The sequence below is a fragment of the Penaeus japonicus genome, unplaced genomic scaffold (assembly GCF_977035675.1).
Source record: "Penaeus japonicus unplaced genomic scaffold, GWHDUDI00000001_assembly GWHDUDI00000010, whole genome shotgun sequence".
Taxonomy (NCBI): domain Eukaryota; kingdom Metazoa; phylum Arthropoda; class Malacostraca; order Decapoda; family Penaeidae; genus Penaeus; species Penaeus japonicus.
This window is the reverse complement of record NW_028234412.1, coordinates 4,211,380-4,231,379: the sequence shown is the minus strand read 5'-3', so window position 1 is coordinate 4,231,379 and position 20,000 is coordinate 4,211,380. Positions and strand designations below refer to the sequence as shown.

The following is a 20,000-nucleotide window of genomic DNA, read 5'->3' as shown; positions in this document are numbered from 1 at the left end:
GGAACCAAAGGGGGAAGCCCATCTTGATGTCTGTGCCGTCCACCCATTTCCAGTGGTCTTCCCTCTCCTCGTCCGTGCCGCCCAGCCAGTAGAACTCCTCGTTGTATCCTGCGAAGGACAGGCGCGTGTGTGGAGGGAATGGGCGGGCGGAGGAGGGTAGAAGGAGGGGGAGGTGGAAGTTCGGTGTTTTATGAAAGTTTATGAAGGATTTATAGGAGTTGAGTTTCAGTGATTTGTAGTTCTCTGATTCATAGGAATTCACTAATTTATAGGAGTTTACCGATTTAAAGGAGTTGATTAATTTATAGGCGTTTACCGATTTATAGGAGTTAGGTGCTTTATAGAAGTTAGGTGCCTTAAAGGAGTCAAACGCTTTATAGGAGTTAGGTGATTTATACGAATCAAACACGTTCTAGGAGTGGAATTATTCAGAGGAGCTCTGTGATTTATAGAAGTTAATTAATTCAGTGATTCGTAGACGTGATTTGAAGGAATGATTCCTCGAAGTCAAATGGAATTTCAGATCAGCTGGTTGCGCCAACGAGTGAACAGTGCAACAACAAACAAACACACGTACAAAAACCCCTCAAGAAACTTACCTCTACACTGAATGTGGTCGATGAGAGTCGCCATGAAGTTCGGGTCATGCACCTTTGCCATGTCACCACCTTGCGCCTGACAAGCAGCCCTCATGTCATGCCAAACGCCCATGTTAACCATATCCACCAAGATACAGTGTCCATCCAAGTTCTCGGAGGGGGGCGGGCAACCTGGTTAATATTTATTATGTGTGGGAGTTTTTTATCTATAAGAAATGGTCTCGTCACTGCCTCTTTTTTTGATATTTGTATCTTTACTTTATGATTCATTTGAAAACTGTGTAAGTATCCAGTGACTGTTAAAATGATTGCTATATTTTCTTTTTATTTTTTGTTTTTTTTTATCATTATTATTATTTTTTTTTTTTTGGGGGGGGGATCATCTACGTCTTCGATAAAATAGTATCGAAAGCCTGCTAATATTTCTTTACAATTTTTTTAGTTTCAATTTCGTTTCTTTTATTCACTCTTATTTGAAACTAAAGCGAAAAGGTGACCCAAGATTAAAAGTGATGTGAACTATGAATCAATCACATGACACATATCAATAATTCCTTCCACGTATATATTGTTCATGTCAAAAACAACACTCATGTTATCGTAATAATGTTCTCTTTTTCATCTTTTATCTGAGATACGACCCGTCTTGGACACGCTGACCTTGTCATAAATATGACCTCCGCTTTGTCACAAGTGGTGCTCATGTCGTAAATACATTCCTCATGTCTACAGTTCGATCCTCATACATCACGATCGCTACTCATGTCTTCTTTACGCTCACGTCCTCATGGCTAATGTACGAACCTCATGTCTTAAGGGCGGTACTAATGTCACAAGTAATTCTCATGTTTAAAGTTCGATCCTGCTATCCTATGTGCAATCTTCATACATTTAGGATAATCCTTCTGACATGATTTATATTCGATCCTCAAATTTTGTGTGCAATTGGCATGTTGAAAATGGTCTTCGTGTCTTCAGAAATGTCCTTATTTGGTACGTTTATGATACATAAAGGGTCGTTATTAATCATCCTTTATCTTCATTTTCTTCTAGTACGTTCTACGTTAATATTTACAAGTTAAAACTTATTCATATTTTTACAGAAACATATTATAAAGATATCAAATACAATATATAAAATTCAAGCTTATGTTTCCCTAATACGGATAGTCTAACACATTTTCACATTATATCATGCTACAATAATAAAAAATACAAACTATAACATACAAAACATATCACAACATAGATTCTTCAATGATTCTTCATTAATACTCACTCAAATCATGCTTGGGCAGAGCAGGGACCGACAGAGCGGCGACACACAAGCCACCTGAACGAAAACCAATAACTTAATTGCACTCAGAACTTATTACTATCTATCTATCTATCTATCTATATATATATATATATATATATATATATATATATATATATATATATATATATATTTTTTTTTTTTTTTTTTTTTTTTTTTTTTTTTTTTTTTTTCTTTTTTTTTTTTTTGCTTTCGATTTCATGTCGCCATATGATACTGAGAGTGTAAATGTTTGTTTTTATTTCATGTGATGAGAAAAAGTATGTTTTCAGATGCTAAATATAAAAGGTTTATTATTTTTTATAATGTTTTACATATTTGTAATTCAGTTGATTTATAAATACATATACATTTTACTCTGATGTTTATAGATCTTTTGATAAAAAACAAACACATCTATTGCAACATGTAGCACTACGGTGTGCTGCTGCATGGACAGCTCACTTAATTTCATTGACTATAATATATGTTGATGTTGCAATAAATGATATAGTGACTATATAATACTGATTAATATATCATGACATTCCAACAGCGTTAAATAGATGAACAGTATATAGAATACTCACAGTATACATACAATGAACTATGGTAATACCACAACTCTAAGAATACAACTATACAGAACATACCTGCCAGTAGAAGTACGAACCAGGACTTCATTCTGAGACAAATGGACACATAGTTAATCTTTAAGAGTATATATACACTCCCGAAACCCTCTCAAGACATCGTCAACAGCTCAAAGGCGCCATCTGGAGTATTCACACACGAATGCCGCCGCCGGTCTATTTTTCAACAATATTTATCATAAGATGTCTTTTTTTTCTCTTCCTTTGATGTCATCACAGGAGCTCTGGGTATCTGTTGATGTTTGTTTTTCTTCCTTTTTTTTTTTTTCTTTCCGGATCGTGAGTGGTTCTTTGCAGGAAAAGGTTTTTGGGTATGTTTTCGTCATGATGTACAGATGAGTAATTACATTGCATAATGCAAGTCTTAAAATATATACTCTGGGGGATTCATGAAGTCTTATACAATCATGTTCATTGTGTGAGGTTCCTTGAATGCTGTTGTTGTTTTTTCATGGTTAATATTAGATTATTTTGGAGCGTTTGTTGTCTATGGAAATATTCGCCTCCTGGAAAATACAAGAGTCGATTTTTTTCCAATTGTTAATGTCTTATCTCAAACTTGTACGTACCTGCCACATATCACGTAGGATTAAAGAATATACAGCAGAATTGACGATAGAACATTAAGGGGGGAATATATACTAGGGTAGTCGTGCATTGTCGCTTACTCTCTTTTTGTCTTTTATAATTCATATGATCCCATATCCCTCCCACCCTTTTTCTCTCTCTTTCTTCCTCTCTCTCTCTCTCTCTCTCTCTCTCTCTCTCTCTCTCTCTCTCTCTCTCTCTCTCTCTCTCTCTCTCTCTCTTACCTCATCCTTTTGAGATGTATGTAATCACTTGTCTCAATAAACTCGTCAAAGTCAAAAAAGTCTCTCTCTCTCTTTCCATAAAAGTACATACAGTATATGAAAACAATTCTGCAGAAACGATCTGCAAGTCTACTGTGTGTTAAAAGTGTCTAAAAATCCAAAGTACTAATCAGACAAAGTCGCTATATCCCGTAGAAAAAAAAGCCAGATAACACGTTATTTAGTAGTTCTAAGCCACTGCTTGTTATCCCGGATTCCCTGGGGTGGAGAAAGCTATCCTAGATGGCTTGTGTCGCCCTACCAATAATAGAAATAAACAAGGGTAAAAAGCAATAAGCAAGAATAAAAGGAAGGAGACACCAGCAGAAGGAAAACAGAACAGTAGGACACACACTTCTAACCTCTAGCAAGTGTAGTTATAGGGACACCCCATAACTGCTGCAACAAAGAAACGTCTGTGTTCTTCTCCTGCAGGTTAGAGTATTAATTACTACGAGAACAAGCATAACATAACGAAATATTTCCCAAAGAAAATGGGAATAACATCATGGGCTTGCAGGATCTTGGTCGAAGGCGAAAGAAAACGGAAGACAAGCTGATATAAAACGGAAAAGATGGGAAGACGGAATGCGGAATGAAAACAGAAGAATGAGAAATTAAATTAAATAAAACACGAAAGAGAAGTGTAGAGGAGGTATAAATAGATGAGGTATAAATTACGCAACGTAAAAGCTGTAAGTAGCGAATTCATCAGAAATACGGGTAATTCTGAGAAAGGTAGATCATAACAGAAATTTAAAAAAATTAAAATGAAAGGAGAAATAGAAAATGGAAAACGAAGTCAAGGAAAACATCGAAGATAAGAAATGCAAGATGGAAGAAAATAATAACATGGAAAGTAAACAAAATACGGTGAATGAACAAAATTAACAGTCAACCTGAATTGAATTGTATTTATTTTTTTATCTGTCTGTCTCATATATCACTATGTTACAAAAAAAAATAATGATAATGATGATAATGACAAAAATAGTAATGATAATGATAATAAGAATAAGAATAATGGTGATATTGGTAAAAAAAAAATAAGACAATAACAATAAGATTAACAATAGTAGTAGTAGTAATAGTAGTATTAGGAACGATAATAATAACAGTGTTGATATTAAAACTGATGATCATGATAATAATGATGATAATAATAATAAAATGATAATGATAATAAAATGATAATGATAGTAATGATACTAATACTAAACTTGATAATAATGAGTCACATATATAGCTAAAAAAATTACTCATTAAGATAATAACATGATAATGGTATAATGCTAATGATGATAATTATAGAGATAATGATAGTAATAAAGAATGCCCATGATGCTAACCATGTTGAATATGATATTAATGAAGATAATAGTAGTAATAATGATAATCATCATGACCATTAAGAATGACATTGGTGGTAATGATGATAATGATGATGATGATGATTACGATGATGATGATGATAATGATGATGATATTAGTAATAACATTGATAATTATGATGATGATAGTATCAATAATAGCAACAACAACAACAATGAACAACAGCAAAAACAAACAAAGACAATGACAATAAAGAGAAAAACAGGAACAAGAAACAGTTCGCTGAATGTCAAGGTCATGAAAAGAAGGAAAACAAGAAATTAAATAAATGGGAGATGCGATAACAAGCAAAAAGAATGAAAGAGATAACTGGTGAAAAGGGAAATGCCAATAAAGAGATGATGATAAGGTAGGAAAACTGATGGATTTATAGAATCTTGTAGAATATTCTAGAATAGAATCTCGTTGAATCCTATGGAACAGAATCTCGTAGAATCCTCTAGAATAGAATCTCGTAGAATCCTATGGAACAGAATCTCGTAGAATCCTCTAGAATAGAATCTCGTAGAATCCTATGGAACAGAATCTCCTAGAATCCTCTAGAATAGAATCTCGTAGAATCCTATGGAACAGAATCTCCTAGAATCCTCTAGAATAGAATCTCGTAGAATCCTATAGAACAGAATCTCCTAGAATCCTCTAGAATAGAATCTCGTAGAATCCTATGGAACAGAATCTCGTAGAATCTTGTAGAATATTCTAGAATAGAATCTCGTAGAATCCTATGGAACAGAATCTAGTAAAATCCTGTAGAATCTTGTAGAATTCTATAAAACAGAATCTCGTAGGAGCCTATAGAACAGATTCTTGTAGAATCCTCTAGAATAGTATCTTTCAGTATCTTGTAGAATCCTCTAGAACAGAATCTTGTAGAATCCTCTAGAACAAAATTTTGTATAATCACCTAGAAAAGAATCATCTAGAATTCTCTAGAACAGAATCTTGTAGAATAAGATACCATACAATACCATACTTGTAAAATAGGAAAGAATCTTAAAGAATAGTGTAAAACAATATAAAATCTTGTAGAATCATCAAAAGATGAAGACATGGTACAGAATCTTATAAAAAATAACATCGAATATTATAGAATAAGAGAATCTTGTAGACTAGTATTGACTCTTATATAAAATAATTATTATATAATAGCTTAGAATATATATTTTTTTGCTCATTGTAAGACGAAGAAAGAAACTGGAATCAGATAGTGGAAGTGAATGGATTTTGCCTCGTAGAATCTCGTAGAATCTCGTAGAATCTCATGGGATTATCCGCAGACGTAGAAACAGACGTGAAATGATAGTTAAAAATAGATGATGTGATTATGTGATTATTAAAAAAAAAGATCAATGGCAAGTATTTTCAAAAAGGATTTTAAAACGACCAGCGGGGGAAAAAGGGGTTATTTATAGCATCAAAATCATTTCAAAATCTGAAGTCAATGACGTAGAATATAATCTAACGACGTCAATGGCACTTTTTTTTAATTTCTTCTCGCATGATGTAGAAGAAAAAAAAATTATTTGTTCAGTACAGTTGAAATGACCTCGAGGTTTGAATGTAAACACTCGAAGAAGAAAAGTAGAATTTTTGAGAAAGAAAAATATGGATGACGGTTTTAGAAGCATGGTTCTGAGACAAGATTTAGAATGTTATAATCTATGTTAATGTTATTTGGGCCTTTGTAAAAAAAAAAAAAGGCCGGACCAATGAAGAAAAAAGAGAAGAAAAAAAAAATATATATATACATTTATGAAAAAGGGGGGGACCTAAGATTGGAATTTCGAATGGCCTGTATAAAGAAGATAGCTGTGTGAACTTCCTTGAACCATCGAAAGAAAGAGTTTAGCATTTTTTGTTTTTCCTTTTTTTTCTAATACTGAGTAAACTATTTCAGACACATGGTGAGACTCTTCCCACACACCATTGCTTGTGAGAGAGATAACAGGTGTTTCTCATAAGCAGGAAGGGAGGTAGGGAGGGAGAAGAGGGGGACGGTGAGGGGAGAGATGAGGGGAAGGGCGTGGGGGAGGAGTAAGAAGGGAGGGGGAGGGGGAAGGGGGTGGAGGAGGTTGGGGAAGGGGAGTAAGGAGGCTGGGGAAGGGGAGGGGGAAGGGGAGTAAGGAGGTTGGGTAATAGGAGGGGGAAGGGAGGGGAAGAAGAGGGTGGAGGAGGAGTAAGAAAGAAGGGGACAGGGAGAAGGGAGTGGACAAGGGAAAGAAGGAAGGGGAAGAGAAGAAAGAAAGGAAGGAGGGAGAAAGAAAGGAAGGAAGAGGAAGGGAGAGTAAGAAGACAGGGGGAAGAGGTAGGAAGTAAAGGAGGGAAGTGGAGAGGAAGAGAGGGAGGGAAGGAGGAAGATTAAATTACTCTAAATTCTACATGCTACCGTCATATATACATTCAGTAATTCAACATTCTAAGGCACAGAGTGGAAAAAAAAGAAAAAGAAAACACCACAGCAAAACAAAAAACCCGATTTAAGGCACTCTTAAATCAAACCTCTTTTTTTCAAAGGACCTAGGAACCATAAAACAAACAGAAAGTACTCCCAAGTCACCACAGACGGACGTGTGAATCTAGAATATCTTAGCCATGCACGGACCAAGAACGTGGATGCAACCATAGGGGAAAATAATCCTTCTGGCGTGAGTCACCAGCGGATTACAAAAGCTCACTCGAGACAGACAGCTGTTGTGCTATCTAATAGGCAGTTGCTATCTAATAGGCAGTTGCTATTTAATAGGCAGTTGCTATCTAATAGGCAGTTGCTATCTAATAGGCAGTTGCTTCTGTACTTTAGAAAGATATGAATGGTAGCTTTTTGGGCTGTTCTTATAGGTGGTTATCAAAAGATTGTTCTCACCTGTTTTATAGATGGTTATTTCTGTGAATGAGCATAAAAAAAAATGCTTTTTCACTCTTGTAGACATGTTTATTTCTGTATATTGGTACAAAAGAAGGTATTTCTTAATTTCTATAGATGTTTTTTTTCTATACTTTAACAATATGAAAGGTAGTTTTTAACTGTTTTATGGATGGTTATTTCTGTGCATTGTCATATAATTTTTTTGTCCCAGGCTGGTTCTTACAAACAGTTATTTTGTGCATTAACGAAGAAAAGGGCTGTTCTTTGCTGTTTTTTCATAGAAAGTTATTTTGAACATTAGCAAAAAATGGTAGTTCTTGACAGTTTTTATTAAAAAAAAAAGAGGGGGGGGAGGGGGGGAGGAAGTAGTTACGTTGCTTCCTATAGATACGTATAGTGTATTAACTAAAACATGATTTGTGCATAGTTACGCCATATCTACAAGCGTGGATTATATATATATATATATGAATATATATATATACACATATATATATATATATGCATATATATATATATATGAATATATATATATACACATATATATATATATATGCATATATATATATACATACATATATATACATATATACATACATATATTTTTATATATATACAGATACATATATTCATGTGTGTGTGTGTGTATAAACATTCCAATATAATCATAACAATAATAATAATAATATTGAAAAAAAAAAAGTAATGGTGACGATGAGGATGAGAATGATGATGATAATAATGATAATTATAATGATGATGATGATGATAATAATAATAATAATAATGATAATATCAATACCTTCATACACACCAGAAAAAAAAGAAAACGAAAAAAAAAAAACATCTAACTCAGAAACAAAATAAATCACATAATTAAATCAGGTCCCATAAATGACACAAAATAAGAAGACTTTTGTAACTAAATCAGGAGCGAGAGAAGAAATCGCAGAATGTTTTGTATTTTTTGTGGCCCGCGCTCTCTATTTTTGAATCTCGTTGCCATGGCAGTTGGGCACAAAGTGTTCTGTTTATTTTTCTCTTGGTATTTCGTTATTGTTATCATTATTGTTGTTGTTGTTATCATTATGGTTATTACATAGTTTTTTTTAATTTATTTTCGTTATTATTATTATTTATTGCTGTTGTTATCATTATCGTTATTACATTTTTTTTGTATCGTTATTATTTTTGTTATTATTATTAGTATTAACTTTATTATTAGCATTATCATTGTCATTATCATTATTGTCATTGATAATATTATTAGCATTGTTAGTATCATTAGTGCTGTTGTTGTTATAATAGTCATTATTATTATCATTATCATTGATTACTGTTATTATTATCATGATTATAATTGTTCTTATTACTATTACTATCATCATCATTATTATTGTTATCATCATTATCATCCATACTAACATCATCACAATTATTATCATCAATATTTTGTTGTTGTTGTTGTTATCACAATGATAGGAATTATTAATGTTATCATGGTTGTTTTTGCTTCTATTAATTTTCACAATCCTTCAATCTAATTACTTCTTATCACGAACTCTTTTCAGTTGCATTATTTTGATAAGCTTATTTCACTGATGGTGTTATCATGTTTATTATAACAGAGGTAAACAACGTGTTAATAACATTCTTAATACTGTTAAAATAATGTAACGGGGAGAATGATGATACTGATGATAACAATAATAACAGTAAAATCAATGATAACGATAACAATAATTATAAATAATGACAACCAATATCATAACATAACAGTGGAGATGATGAAATAAAGACAAAACTAATAACAATAACAACAGGAAGTAAATTATTAATGAGATTTTCCCTTCAAACACCTAAATCTAGAAATCAAATTAATTATAAATGAAATAAATTAGAAAACATTTAAACAGCATTGGTTTGGCATACCCCAGGATGGGTATTTATAAGAAAACCATGTGGCAAACGGAGAACTGTGTCCCACGTGCCAACTCTGGGGACAGAAAGTGATACATGACCTATTTTTTAGATATCCAGTAAAGGAAAATAAATATAAAGAAGGGAATATTATATATATATATATATATATATATATATATATATATATATATATATATATATGTGTGTGTGTGTGTGTGTGTGTGTGTGTGTGTGTGTGTGTGTGTGTGTGTGTGTGTGTGTTTGTGTGTGTGTGTGTATGTGTGTGTGTATATGATGAAAAGTAAGAATGAGACTGAATATCTATCTAAACAATACAAGAAAAATGCGTCAAATACACTACTTGCGTTGTTTAGATATTCAGTCTTATTCATATGTTTCTTCTACATTTGTCGCTATGAACTTTGTTCATATATACATATATATATATATATATATATATATATATATATATATATATGTGTGTGTGTGTGTGTGTGTGTGTGTATGTGTGTGTGTGTACATACACACATACATACACATATATATATATATATATATATATATATATATATATATATATATATATATATATATTTATGTAAACACATGTATGTATACACCACACACAACCACACACACAATATATTATATATATATATATATATATATATATATATATATATATATACATATATAAACACACACACACGCACGACACTGCTGACACCTAGGGTTGAACACCTTCCTCAGTTATGTAATTAAAAACACTAAGTTTACAAAAGTCCAAGAACATTCATGTTGAAGGACTTAACGAACTGATAAATCTAATATAATGCCAATTATATTTTGGATAAATATTGCAAATTTATTGACCATCAAAAAAGATCATATAATTCTAATCAAGGAGTAAACAAAAACAAAAACAACAAAAAAATAAAAAAGATAAACACATATCAAAACAAGAAAGAGCTCCCAGATGTATTTCCAAAGACTTATCCATGACTAGTTACACACACCGTTATTAGAAACAGGTGTTTATAAAGATCACACGCTATTCACACGGCCAGCTGTGATCGTCCTGCTACATTTGCTGGATACAATTACGATATTCAGAAACTCCATTGAGAACGAGTGTTGTTTGTCTGACGGAGGTAAATATGTAGAAATTGGATAGTACTGTTTACAGAATACAAAGGCTGAGGTGTCACGCGTATAAAACTGTGTATAAAAATAATTGAATCAGATCTTGTATATGTATCCTGTTGGAACACTATATATATATATATATATATATATATATATATATATATATATATATATATATATATATATATATGTATATATATATATATATGTATATATATATATGTATATATATATATATATATATATGTGTGTGTGTGTGTGTGTGTGTGTGTGTGTCTATGTATATGTTGTCACTTATGGGGTACAACTTAAGAGGAACATGTTTACATTGAAAATAATAATAATTATTATCATAAATCTTGAGCACAAATGTTTTACACGCTTCTTTGTGTATGGTGCTGAAATAGATAGCTGCCAAAATAGGTTTCGATTACATTTTGATTACATGTAGCAACCATGTAGAGATTTTTTTGAGAAATAATAGGGGGAGGGAGAAATGTAGAACGGTTTTTAGACGGGAAGTTATAACAGAAAAAAATGTTATTATATGTCATAGAACTCGACAATTGTATGAGCTAAATGAAAAAACAAAAGAACAAAAAATAGAAAAGAACGCGAAATATCAAACTCACTAATACGTAAGAAATATGAATAGGAAAAGATTAATAGAATTAACAAGAACAAAATAACAACATCTTATATCAGTCGAGAGATAAACATTAAAAAAAAAAATAGGCTATAGAATAAGTAAGCCTCTACCACATTTCACATCATCCTTGGGCGATAATAGCATTGGATAATGATGAGGAATTTCGAACCTTCTTGAAGCGAAACATCTTTAATTGCATAGAAAAGAGTTGTAATTCAAAAACATGTACTGAGGAGAATTGTCCCTCTTTCTCTTTCCTCTTCATTTTCCCGGCTCCCTCCTCTTCTTTCCTATTTCCCTTCCCCTTCCTCCTTTTCCTATCCCCCCTCTCTCCCTCTCCTTCCCTTTCCTTCTCTTCTTCCCCGTCTCCCTATCATCCCATTCTCTTTCGTTATTACTCAACGGATTCATATAAATTTTGCAAAAATTCTTGGGGTGAAGAATAACGATTTCAATACAAATTTTGCAATATTGATTATTTAGACAAATCATTTGTAGGAATGGTTAGGAATGACAGTGGTTGAGGTGGTAATGGTGGTGGTAGTGGTGATGGTAGCGTGGTGATAGTGCGGTTGTGGTGGTAGTGGTTGTGTTTTCCTGATGGTAATAGTGGTGGTAATGGTTGTGTTTTCCTGATGGTAACAGTGGTGGTAGTGGTTGTGTTTTCCTGATGGTAATAGTGGTGGTAATGGTTGTGTTTTCCTGATGGTAATAGTGGTGGTAGTGGTTGTGTTTTCCTGGTGGTAACAGTGGTGGTAGTGGTTGTGTTTTCCCAATGGCAGTAGTGGTTGTGTTTTCCTGATGGTAACAGAGGTGGTAGTGGTTGTGTTTTCCTGATGGTAACAGTGGTGGTAGTGGTTATGTTTTCCCAATGGCAATAGTGGTTGTGTTTTCCTAAGGGCAGTAGTGGTGGCAGTGTTGTTGGAAATAGCCGTGGTAGTGGGGGTGAAGATGGGCGTGATGATGGTAACTCTAGCCAATATAGATATGGCTAAAAGTGGATTTATTTTTCACCAAGCAACTTCTTTCTGTTCATATATCTATTTATCTATTTTTACAACACGAAGAGAATATTGAACAACGAATGAAAAACAAGACGACAATGGTTTATTTTAGCGTGGTAAGGCAAAGGTGCGAAGATTCAGTCTCATGTAACTCTTCGTGATGGAAAATGGTTGAAGTAAAAGAGAAACATTTCCCATCTTTGGCATTGTACGATGATTGTGAAATGATATGGTTTTCATTCATTAAAAAAAAACGATCCTCTCAGCTTCAAAGTAGTTCCTTTTTTCTCTTTTTCTTTTTTTTATGACATAATAAGTTTATTTATGAAATAGATGATAGCGAGAGTTGTATAAAAGCTGAGAAGAGAAATAAAACAAATCTTGTATAATTAACTCGAAATTACTCGAAATTGCTATGTAGATGAATCATGTTCATTCACCCTTTCTATCATATGTTGTATATAAGAGAAGACATGGCAATAACTCCGTAATCCACTATTGTTTACGTTCGTTTCCTGAGGATTTCATTCAATCCCTCTGCATTCTGATTACCAAAATATGAAATTCATCTGACAAAACTTACCATCATCTTTTATTTTTAAGAATGATACTATACATCTAAAGAACAAATCTCACGTTAAAAGAATGAAAGAAATACCAAGGAGCGTCATTGATTTACTATTCTTATCATCCCTTTAAAGCTGTATTCAAAAAACGCCGATCTCCGAAACGTTTCCCAAGCGACCGGAAACGATTCATTCGCAGTTGAATGTGGACGAGGACGAAAACGTGCGGTCCAGCCTTTATCGTGATTAATATACGTCTAAAGGCATAATGTATGTATAGGATTACTCTCTTGTGTTGTTGGAAGTTAGTATTTCTTGTTTTTTTTGCGTTATGAGCGTGACAGACTGCTGTAGCAAGAGTTAAGTTTGTGTAGGAAGGATTCACTTCTGTTGCACATAATGTCATATTTATTTGTTTCAAGTGACTCTGATATTGATTATGAGACATTTTAATGGGTACATCATACGTAAAGGTCCTCGTCACCGATACTAACAAGTTTGTCAATGGAATGCTTATATTATATAACGTCTATTTATGGTAGTGTTTCTGTGTTGACCAGCTGTATATAAACGTTGATAGTAGCCCAGGTATTTAGAAGTGAGTCTTAAAGTATATTAGGTAAATTTGTAGAGCTTAATTGAAAAGGTATACTAATAAAGATAATCTGCAGTAATATTATAGATAGTATAGACTCATGGATTTTGTCTTGGGGGGGGGTAGGGGGAGCTTTGTCCCCTATAACCCTGCACAAGGAAAATTTGTATATAGAATTTTACTGAAGTCTAGAACCTGTTGCAATTGTGCACCTGTTTTATGTAGGTTTGTTTAGGATATGGAATTATGAAAGATAATGAATTAGAATTTTTGGTAAATTTGGATAAAGACGCAACCAAACCTCTAGGCACGACACGATATTTTTTCTGGTAGTTTTCGTTCTATTTTGTACAGTTTCGCTACTCATTTCCATCGGAAACCTTTCGTTGTTGAGTTACCCCCCCCCCCCCCCCTCCCTCCCTCCCCACACGCGCGCCACTGTCGATACGGAACTAACGATTTCTGGCACGAAATTTAAAGGGCTTTTTGCGTAATCAAAACCCAACCCATAAACCTAACCTAACCTAACCTAGTTTTTGGGTTTGCCCTAGCCCCCCCCCCCCCACTTTTGAGACCACTGCGTGGCCGGCAACTTTTCAAAACGAACGTCCACCACCGACCACGGAACTGACCGATTTTTGGTCTGCCCTAGCCAAGGGAGGGCTTCGCCCCCCCCTGGACCCCCCCTTCTTTAACCACTGCGTGGCAGGTTCACTTTCAATTACCATTTTAGCCTGTCTTAGCCAAGGGCACTTCGTAGCATCTGACTTTTATCTTCGAATGTTACCACTTCTTACCTTAATTGCAGGCGTGTGAGGGGCCGGGTTGTAATTCACAGTTTTTGCACTCCATTTCCATTGGCAGAGCACCGTGTTCACGTAATAATTTCAGTGATGCAGCGTTATCTTTATAAAAAACCTTGATGAATTCCCACGGAGTGTACCTACACCTTGCACACAATGTAGCCATCTCGAAACTGATTTTGAAATTGAAGCAAGGACCCAGACTCTATGTTCAATTGTTTGTGATTGGTCGATCATTTTGTCGGTTAGACCTATTGTTTCCCTATTGGTGCTATTATTATCACATGACAGTATTGCCTTCTATCGATACTTTTTTGTATTTCCGCGGGGGAGGTTGGCGCATGCGCAGAGCCGATATTTTTCAGTCAGATGTTTGTTAAGACGGTGGAATCATCTCTCCCGTTAATCGTTTATGATTATTTTCAAAATAATATATCTCGGTTATTTTTCGTTTCCAGAAGAAAAGAGCTTTTATGGGTTACGTCATAATTAAAGCTACATCATGCCCAAAGGTTTGTTTTTTCGCTACGTGTGGTTGCGTCTTTATCCAACAATACCAAATTTTTATTCTTGTTCGGGGGGGGGGGGGGGGAGCAGCATAGACCTGAAATATGTATGAGAGTTGAAGACCACAAGCCAAGAATTTTGATTATTCAGACCCAGTATTTTATACTTTTAACCACAGCAGAAATCGGAGCTAAAGTCTGAACGTTTGGCTACATTATGGTTTAGTTCAGTATTGGTATGCTGTTTAGGCTTGCTCTGCTTTCCTAGTATATAAATTGCTGTGCCATCCTAGCCCCCCCCCCCCCAAAGACAGGCATCAAGTTATGCCACTGTCTGATGGTGGATTTTGTAAATCTTTTTTTTTGTTGTTGAATACTACAATAACCATACATTTGTCATTGTTTAATGCAGCACTTTAAGAATAAGCATTATTTTGATACAAAGATGGTGTGATTTTTAAAGATTATTTAGAGGAAAATTAACATAAAGTAAATATCTTGTGTTAAGGTTGTTGTTTTTTTATATATGTGTGGATTCATGTTATCTCTCTTTTCAGTCCTTTTTAATTTTGCTTTGTTCAAAGTCATGATGAGTAATGGCAGATCAGTGATTAAATTCTTCAGTGTTATTGAGTTCAAGCAACTTTATTTCAATTTGTTTTTATATAGACATATGAAGATAGGATGATAAAACTATCAAATATGTGAGAGAAAATATATATGAACCTTTTGAATTACTGTCCATATGAAGTTGTCCTATCATGTCTATCAGGCTCCAGTCATGTTAATAGTGTCATCTTTACCTTGTTTTATGTAGAGGTTTTTAAACAATTACTAATTACTGTGTCCTTTCTTGATAGTAATGACACATCATTGATAGGATACTGACCCTCTTTTGCTGGGAGTCTTCTGCTCCTACAAAGAAATTGCCAGTCTGCCATGACATTTGCCTCAGGCACTTTCTTCACGGGCTTCCTTACAAAGAGAGGGTTGGTAATCACATGAAATTAATGTTCACTCTAAAGAATTTTTGGATTAGTAAGCTCATATAAATAAATTGAGATATTAAGAATGATTTTGAGAATGCCAAGTTGCTGTTCTTTAAAATTAACTGTCATATAATGTGTATGTTAAGTATGTTGCCATAGAAAGAGATTGACATGACACCTTACATTTACAGAGGGGATTGAGACAGGATGGCAGATGCAGATGAAAGTGAACCAACTGCAGCAGAGCAGGTTTCTTCAACTACACACAGTGAAAAAGTACCAGATAACAAGGACACTGCACACTTGACCTCAGAGGAAAGTGTAGTTAAAAGTGACCCTAAAACATGTGATTCTCAAGCAAATGAAAATGGTACAGATAGGAAGGAGGCGAATCAGCCAGACTTTTCAGAGTCACATGACTATGAACTGATCAATGGGCAGTATTATTATACAGACAGTTCTTCTAAGCAGAGGTACATGTATGATGCAAATAAGGGGGAGTGGGTTACAGTAGATGCCTCTGAAGAGAAACAAGATCAGCAGGTTACTGTTGATGATGAAGGAAGAACATACTATTATGCAGATGATATGCACCTTTGTAGAGACCCACATGGCAACGTGTTTTTCTGGGAGGAAAAGGAATGGAAACCATGGACAGAGAAGGCCTCTGCGAAGTCTGATTCAGCCAGTGAAAAGAAAGACTCAAAGTGGTATTTTTATCAGGGGGATGACACCTTTTACAGAGACAATGCTTCAGATGTTGTGTACAAGTTGAACAAGGAAACCAACGAGTGGCATGTACACGAGGGGAAACTCAAAAAGAAGAAGAGGCCGCGCATCGACGAGGAAGAGGAGTTTGACACAGAGTCAGAAGATTCCGACGAGGAGGAAGGGGACGGCACGGCACCTCCGGGGGTGAAGCATGATCCCAACATCGAGTACGATGGAGTGACCTACACCAAGCGCGACCCGAGTGACAACATGGTGTATGAGTGGGATGTAAACAGACGAGCATGGTTCCCAAAGGTGAGATGATTTTAGATTTTCAAAATAAAAAACATGAAACATCAGCAATTCAATTTCAGAGAGAGAGACTGATAGACATACTTGCTTGCTGAGAGAGAGAGAGGTGAGTGGGTGAGTGAGTGTTTGTTTGTTTGTTTGTTGTCTTTCTTTCTTTCTTTTTTCTTTTTTTAAGAATAATATAATTATTTCTTTTTCCATCCAGTTAGATGAAGACTTCATGGCCACCTATCAGCTGTCCTATGGGTTTAATCCAGACGGAACGAAAAATGAGAACCCACTGAAATTTGATGATGATGAAGAGGAGAAGGAGGCTGCAAGATTAGCAGAAGAAGAAGAAGAAAGGAAAAAAGCTGAAAAGCTGAAGGAAGGAAAGAAGAAACCAAGTAAGACTCACTTGGTAGTTTTAAAAGTGTCCTTTGAGGTCAATTTGCATTCGTAAATATATTGCAATTCCATTATGATCCTTGCAAAACATAAAAGCTGCTTAATTTTGTTAAGGTCTAAACAAAAATCATTTGTAATATATTTTTTAAGTATATTCAGAGTCCTCTGCTTGTGTTAGGGTCTATAAGTGTGTGCTTCTACATGATTTGAGTGTGAGTGTGAGTGAGAGTGAGTGTGAGTGTGAGTGAGAGTGAGAGTGAGAGTGAGAGTGAGAGTGAGAGTGAGAGTGAGAGTGAGAGTGAGTGTGAGTGTGAGTGTGAGTGTGAGTGTGAGTGTGAGAGTGAGAGTGAGAGTGAGAGTGAGAGTGAGTGTGAGTGTGAGTGTGAGTGTGAGTGTGAGTGTGAGTGTAAGTGTGAGAGTGAGTGAGTGAGTGAGTGAGTGAGTGAGTGAGTGAGTGAGTGAGTGAGTGAGTGAGTGAGTGAGTGTGTGTGTGTGTGTGTGTGTGTGTGTGTGTGTGTGTGTGTGAAGATTACCACTGAAAATGCAGAAGTCAAGTTGAAGTAGGTCGGCCTTCATCGTGGTATATTTCACAGCATGGTTTCAAGTCGATGACGCCCGCAACACCAAGGTGTATGTGAGCAATCTCCCAGAGTCGATGACAGAGGAAGAATTTTTAGAACTGATGCAGAAATGTGGCATGATTCTAAAAGACCTCGAGACGAACAAGTATAAGATCAAGATGTACAAAGACGGAGATGGAAACTTCAAAGGGGATGCGCTCTGTACATATATAAAGGTATTTACTGCATGCTCATCTTTTTTTGTGTGTGACATAATGTCTTCAGAGTATAATTTTGAATATTAGGAATAGATTGATCGATGTGTCTTTGTGTTATATTTTATATATTTATAGACAGATTGATAGATGTGTCTAAAACAAAAGGATATATAGCTGAATATCTAGGTAGATAATAGAGAAGTGGACACATAACTATTAGAAATGCATATTCTTCCTTTTTATCCCCTATGAAGGGCTTGAGGTCTATGAGAAACCGATCCATGCATGTTTGACTTTTAATTGGCAATGTACCCGATGATAAATAAGTTTGAATGTCTACTGGACGACTTTTGTGGGGTGCTCAGTTGGAACTGACATTTTGAAATAAAGTAGCATAGAACACGGAAATAAGTATCCTAAAGGTTGCAAGTCTACATTAGCAAGTTCTGTGGGAATCCATTTTAACCCAATGAATTCAGGTATCATAACATACATGATGGCACCAATTAGGCCTAGATGACAGGTGTCAATGCATACACGATGCAACATCGGGTCGGCTCACAGTTGAAGTGTGCAGTTATGTAGTATTATGGCTGTAAGGTGCTAGCTTCAGAGTTACAGGATTCCAAAGTCAACCTAAACCTATATTTTGTGATGGAATTATGGAAAAACCTTGTTTAGGCTTGTCCTGATGACTAATTAAGTCATATTAAATTAACCCATTCACGCCAGGGCCGTTCCGGCTTTGCGCGGTCGCAATACCGGGGTTCTTGAACACATAAGCCTAATGCCTCGGGATTCTTGGACGCCCAAGCCGCGAGCCTTGGCTGCCCGCTCACTCTACCCGAGCGCGTGGCTTCCCCTCATAGCTCATCCCGGTCATTTGATGCAAAAACCACAATACGTGCTATCACGTCAACCGGCTCCAATGGGTTAACCTGTTAACGCTGGGTGACGTGATATCACGTCATGGCTTTTCATATGGCTGGCATTCTGGGTAATCAGGCATGTAATGATTAGTCAGAGCCAGAGCAGGTGAATAGCCCGAGGCGTAAGGCCTATGTGTTTGAAATACCCTACTGTTTAGACCAATTGGAGCCAAAACCACCTGCCCTATCATCATTGTCAGGTTAACTCATTGTTGACGGGTGTTGCATACTGCGTCATGGCTGAGTTCTGGTGGAATTGAGTTTTCTTTCTTCCGGATACTGTACAAGATCTTTCAATGGAACATTATGTAAAAATATAAAACTTATTATGATTAGTTTACCATACTATTTCAATCGTTTTCTTTGGTCATCTGAGTGAGGCCTCCCACCAAGGTCACTCTTTCCATCTTCCTCCTAACCCATATAAATAACTTGTCACATGCATGTGGGGGAAGAGGTTAACTATGAATATTTTGATATATAACACATGATGATTATGTTGAGGTTTTGGCTTAAAACTTGTCATATTCAGTAGCGACATTTAAAATTTGGCGCGCGCCGGCAGCTCGGATACGGCGTGAGGAGCATTTTCTACTGCCCGTAGTGAAGGGGTTAAGCCCAAAAGATGAGTGCCATTGCATATATGACATGACATTAGATGCTACTTACTGTTGAAGAGTGCTCACAGTCATGAAGTATTTTGATTGTCATGGCACTAGAGTCAGTGCTACAGCTTTCCAAAGTCTACCTAAACCCTCGTGTTGTGATGGATTTAACCCATTCACGCCGGGGCGATTCCGGCTCTGTATGGTCGTAATGCTGGGATTTTCGAACGCATAAGCCTAACGCCTCAAGATTCTTGGACGCACAAGCCACGAGCCTGGGCTGCCCCCTCGCTCACCCCGAGCGCCGGCCTTGCCCAGATATCTTGTCACCGGCGTCTGACACAAAAACCACAAAACGTGTCAGCACATCATCCGGTGTGAATGGGTTAAGAGAAAATATTTGTTGGCCAAGTCTGCACTGCCAAGAGCGTGGTGAAGG

The 20,000-nt window shown here is 35.6% G+C and overlaps 2 protein-coding genes across 5 annotated transcripts in view; one reads left to right on the top strand and one right to left on the bottom strand.

The window, feature by feature from the left end:
• Positions 1-2,686, bottom strand: part of LOC122263743 (snaclec CTL-Eoc124-like) — a 3,167-nt gene extending 481 nt beyond the window's left edge. The window contains exons 1-4 of one of the 2 annotated variants that reach the window (XM_086540523.1): positions 2,550-2,686; positions 1,879-1,932; positions 600-770; positions 1-108 (exon numbers count right to left, since the gene is read on the bottom strand). The exon at positions 1-108 is cut by the window's left edge and continues 141 nt beyond it. In XM_086540523.1, the coding sequence (XP_086396649.1) occupies positions 1-108; positions 600-770; positions 1,879-1,932; positions 2,550-2,580 (364 nt within the window). In that variant the 5' untranslated portion in view covers positions 2,581-2,686. The remainder of the gene's footprint in view (positions 109-599; positions 771-1,878; positions 1,933-2,549) is intronic. The other variant, XM_086540522.1, reaches the window with a different exon arrangement.
• Positions 2,687-13,088: 10,402 nt separating this feature from the next.
• The window catches only part of barc (RRM1_TatSF1_like and RRM2_TatSF1_like domain-containing protein barc), a 14,764-nt gene continuing 7,852 nt past the window's right edge, over positions 13,089-20,000 (top strand). The window contains exons 1-5 of one of the 3 annotated variants that reach the window (XM_043032333.2): positions 13,089-13,216; positions 15,731-15,839; positions 16,031-16,865; positions 17,068-17,248; positions 17,843-18,045. In XM_043032333.2, coding sequence (XP_042888267.2) covers positions 16,047-16,865; positions 17,068-17,248; positions 17,843-18,045 — 1,203 coding nt within the window. In that variant the 5' untranslated portion in view covers positions 13,089-13,216; positions 15,731-15,839; positions 16,031-16,046. Of the gene's footprint in view, positions 13,217-15,710; positions 15,840-16,030; positions 16,866-17,067; positions 17,249-17,842; positions 18,046-20,000 lie in introns of all 3 variants that reach the window. The other 2 variants (XM_043032331.2, XM_043032332.2) reach the window with 2 other exon arrangements.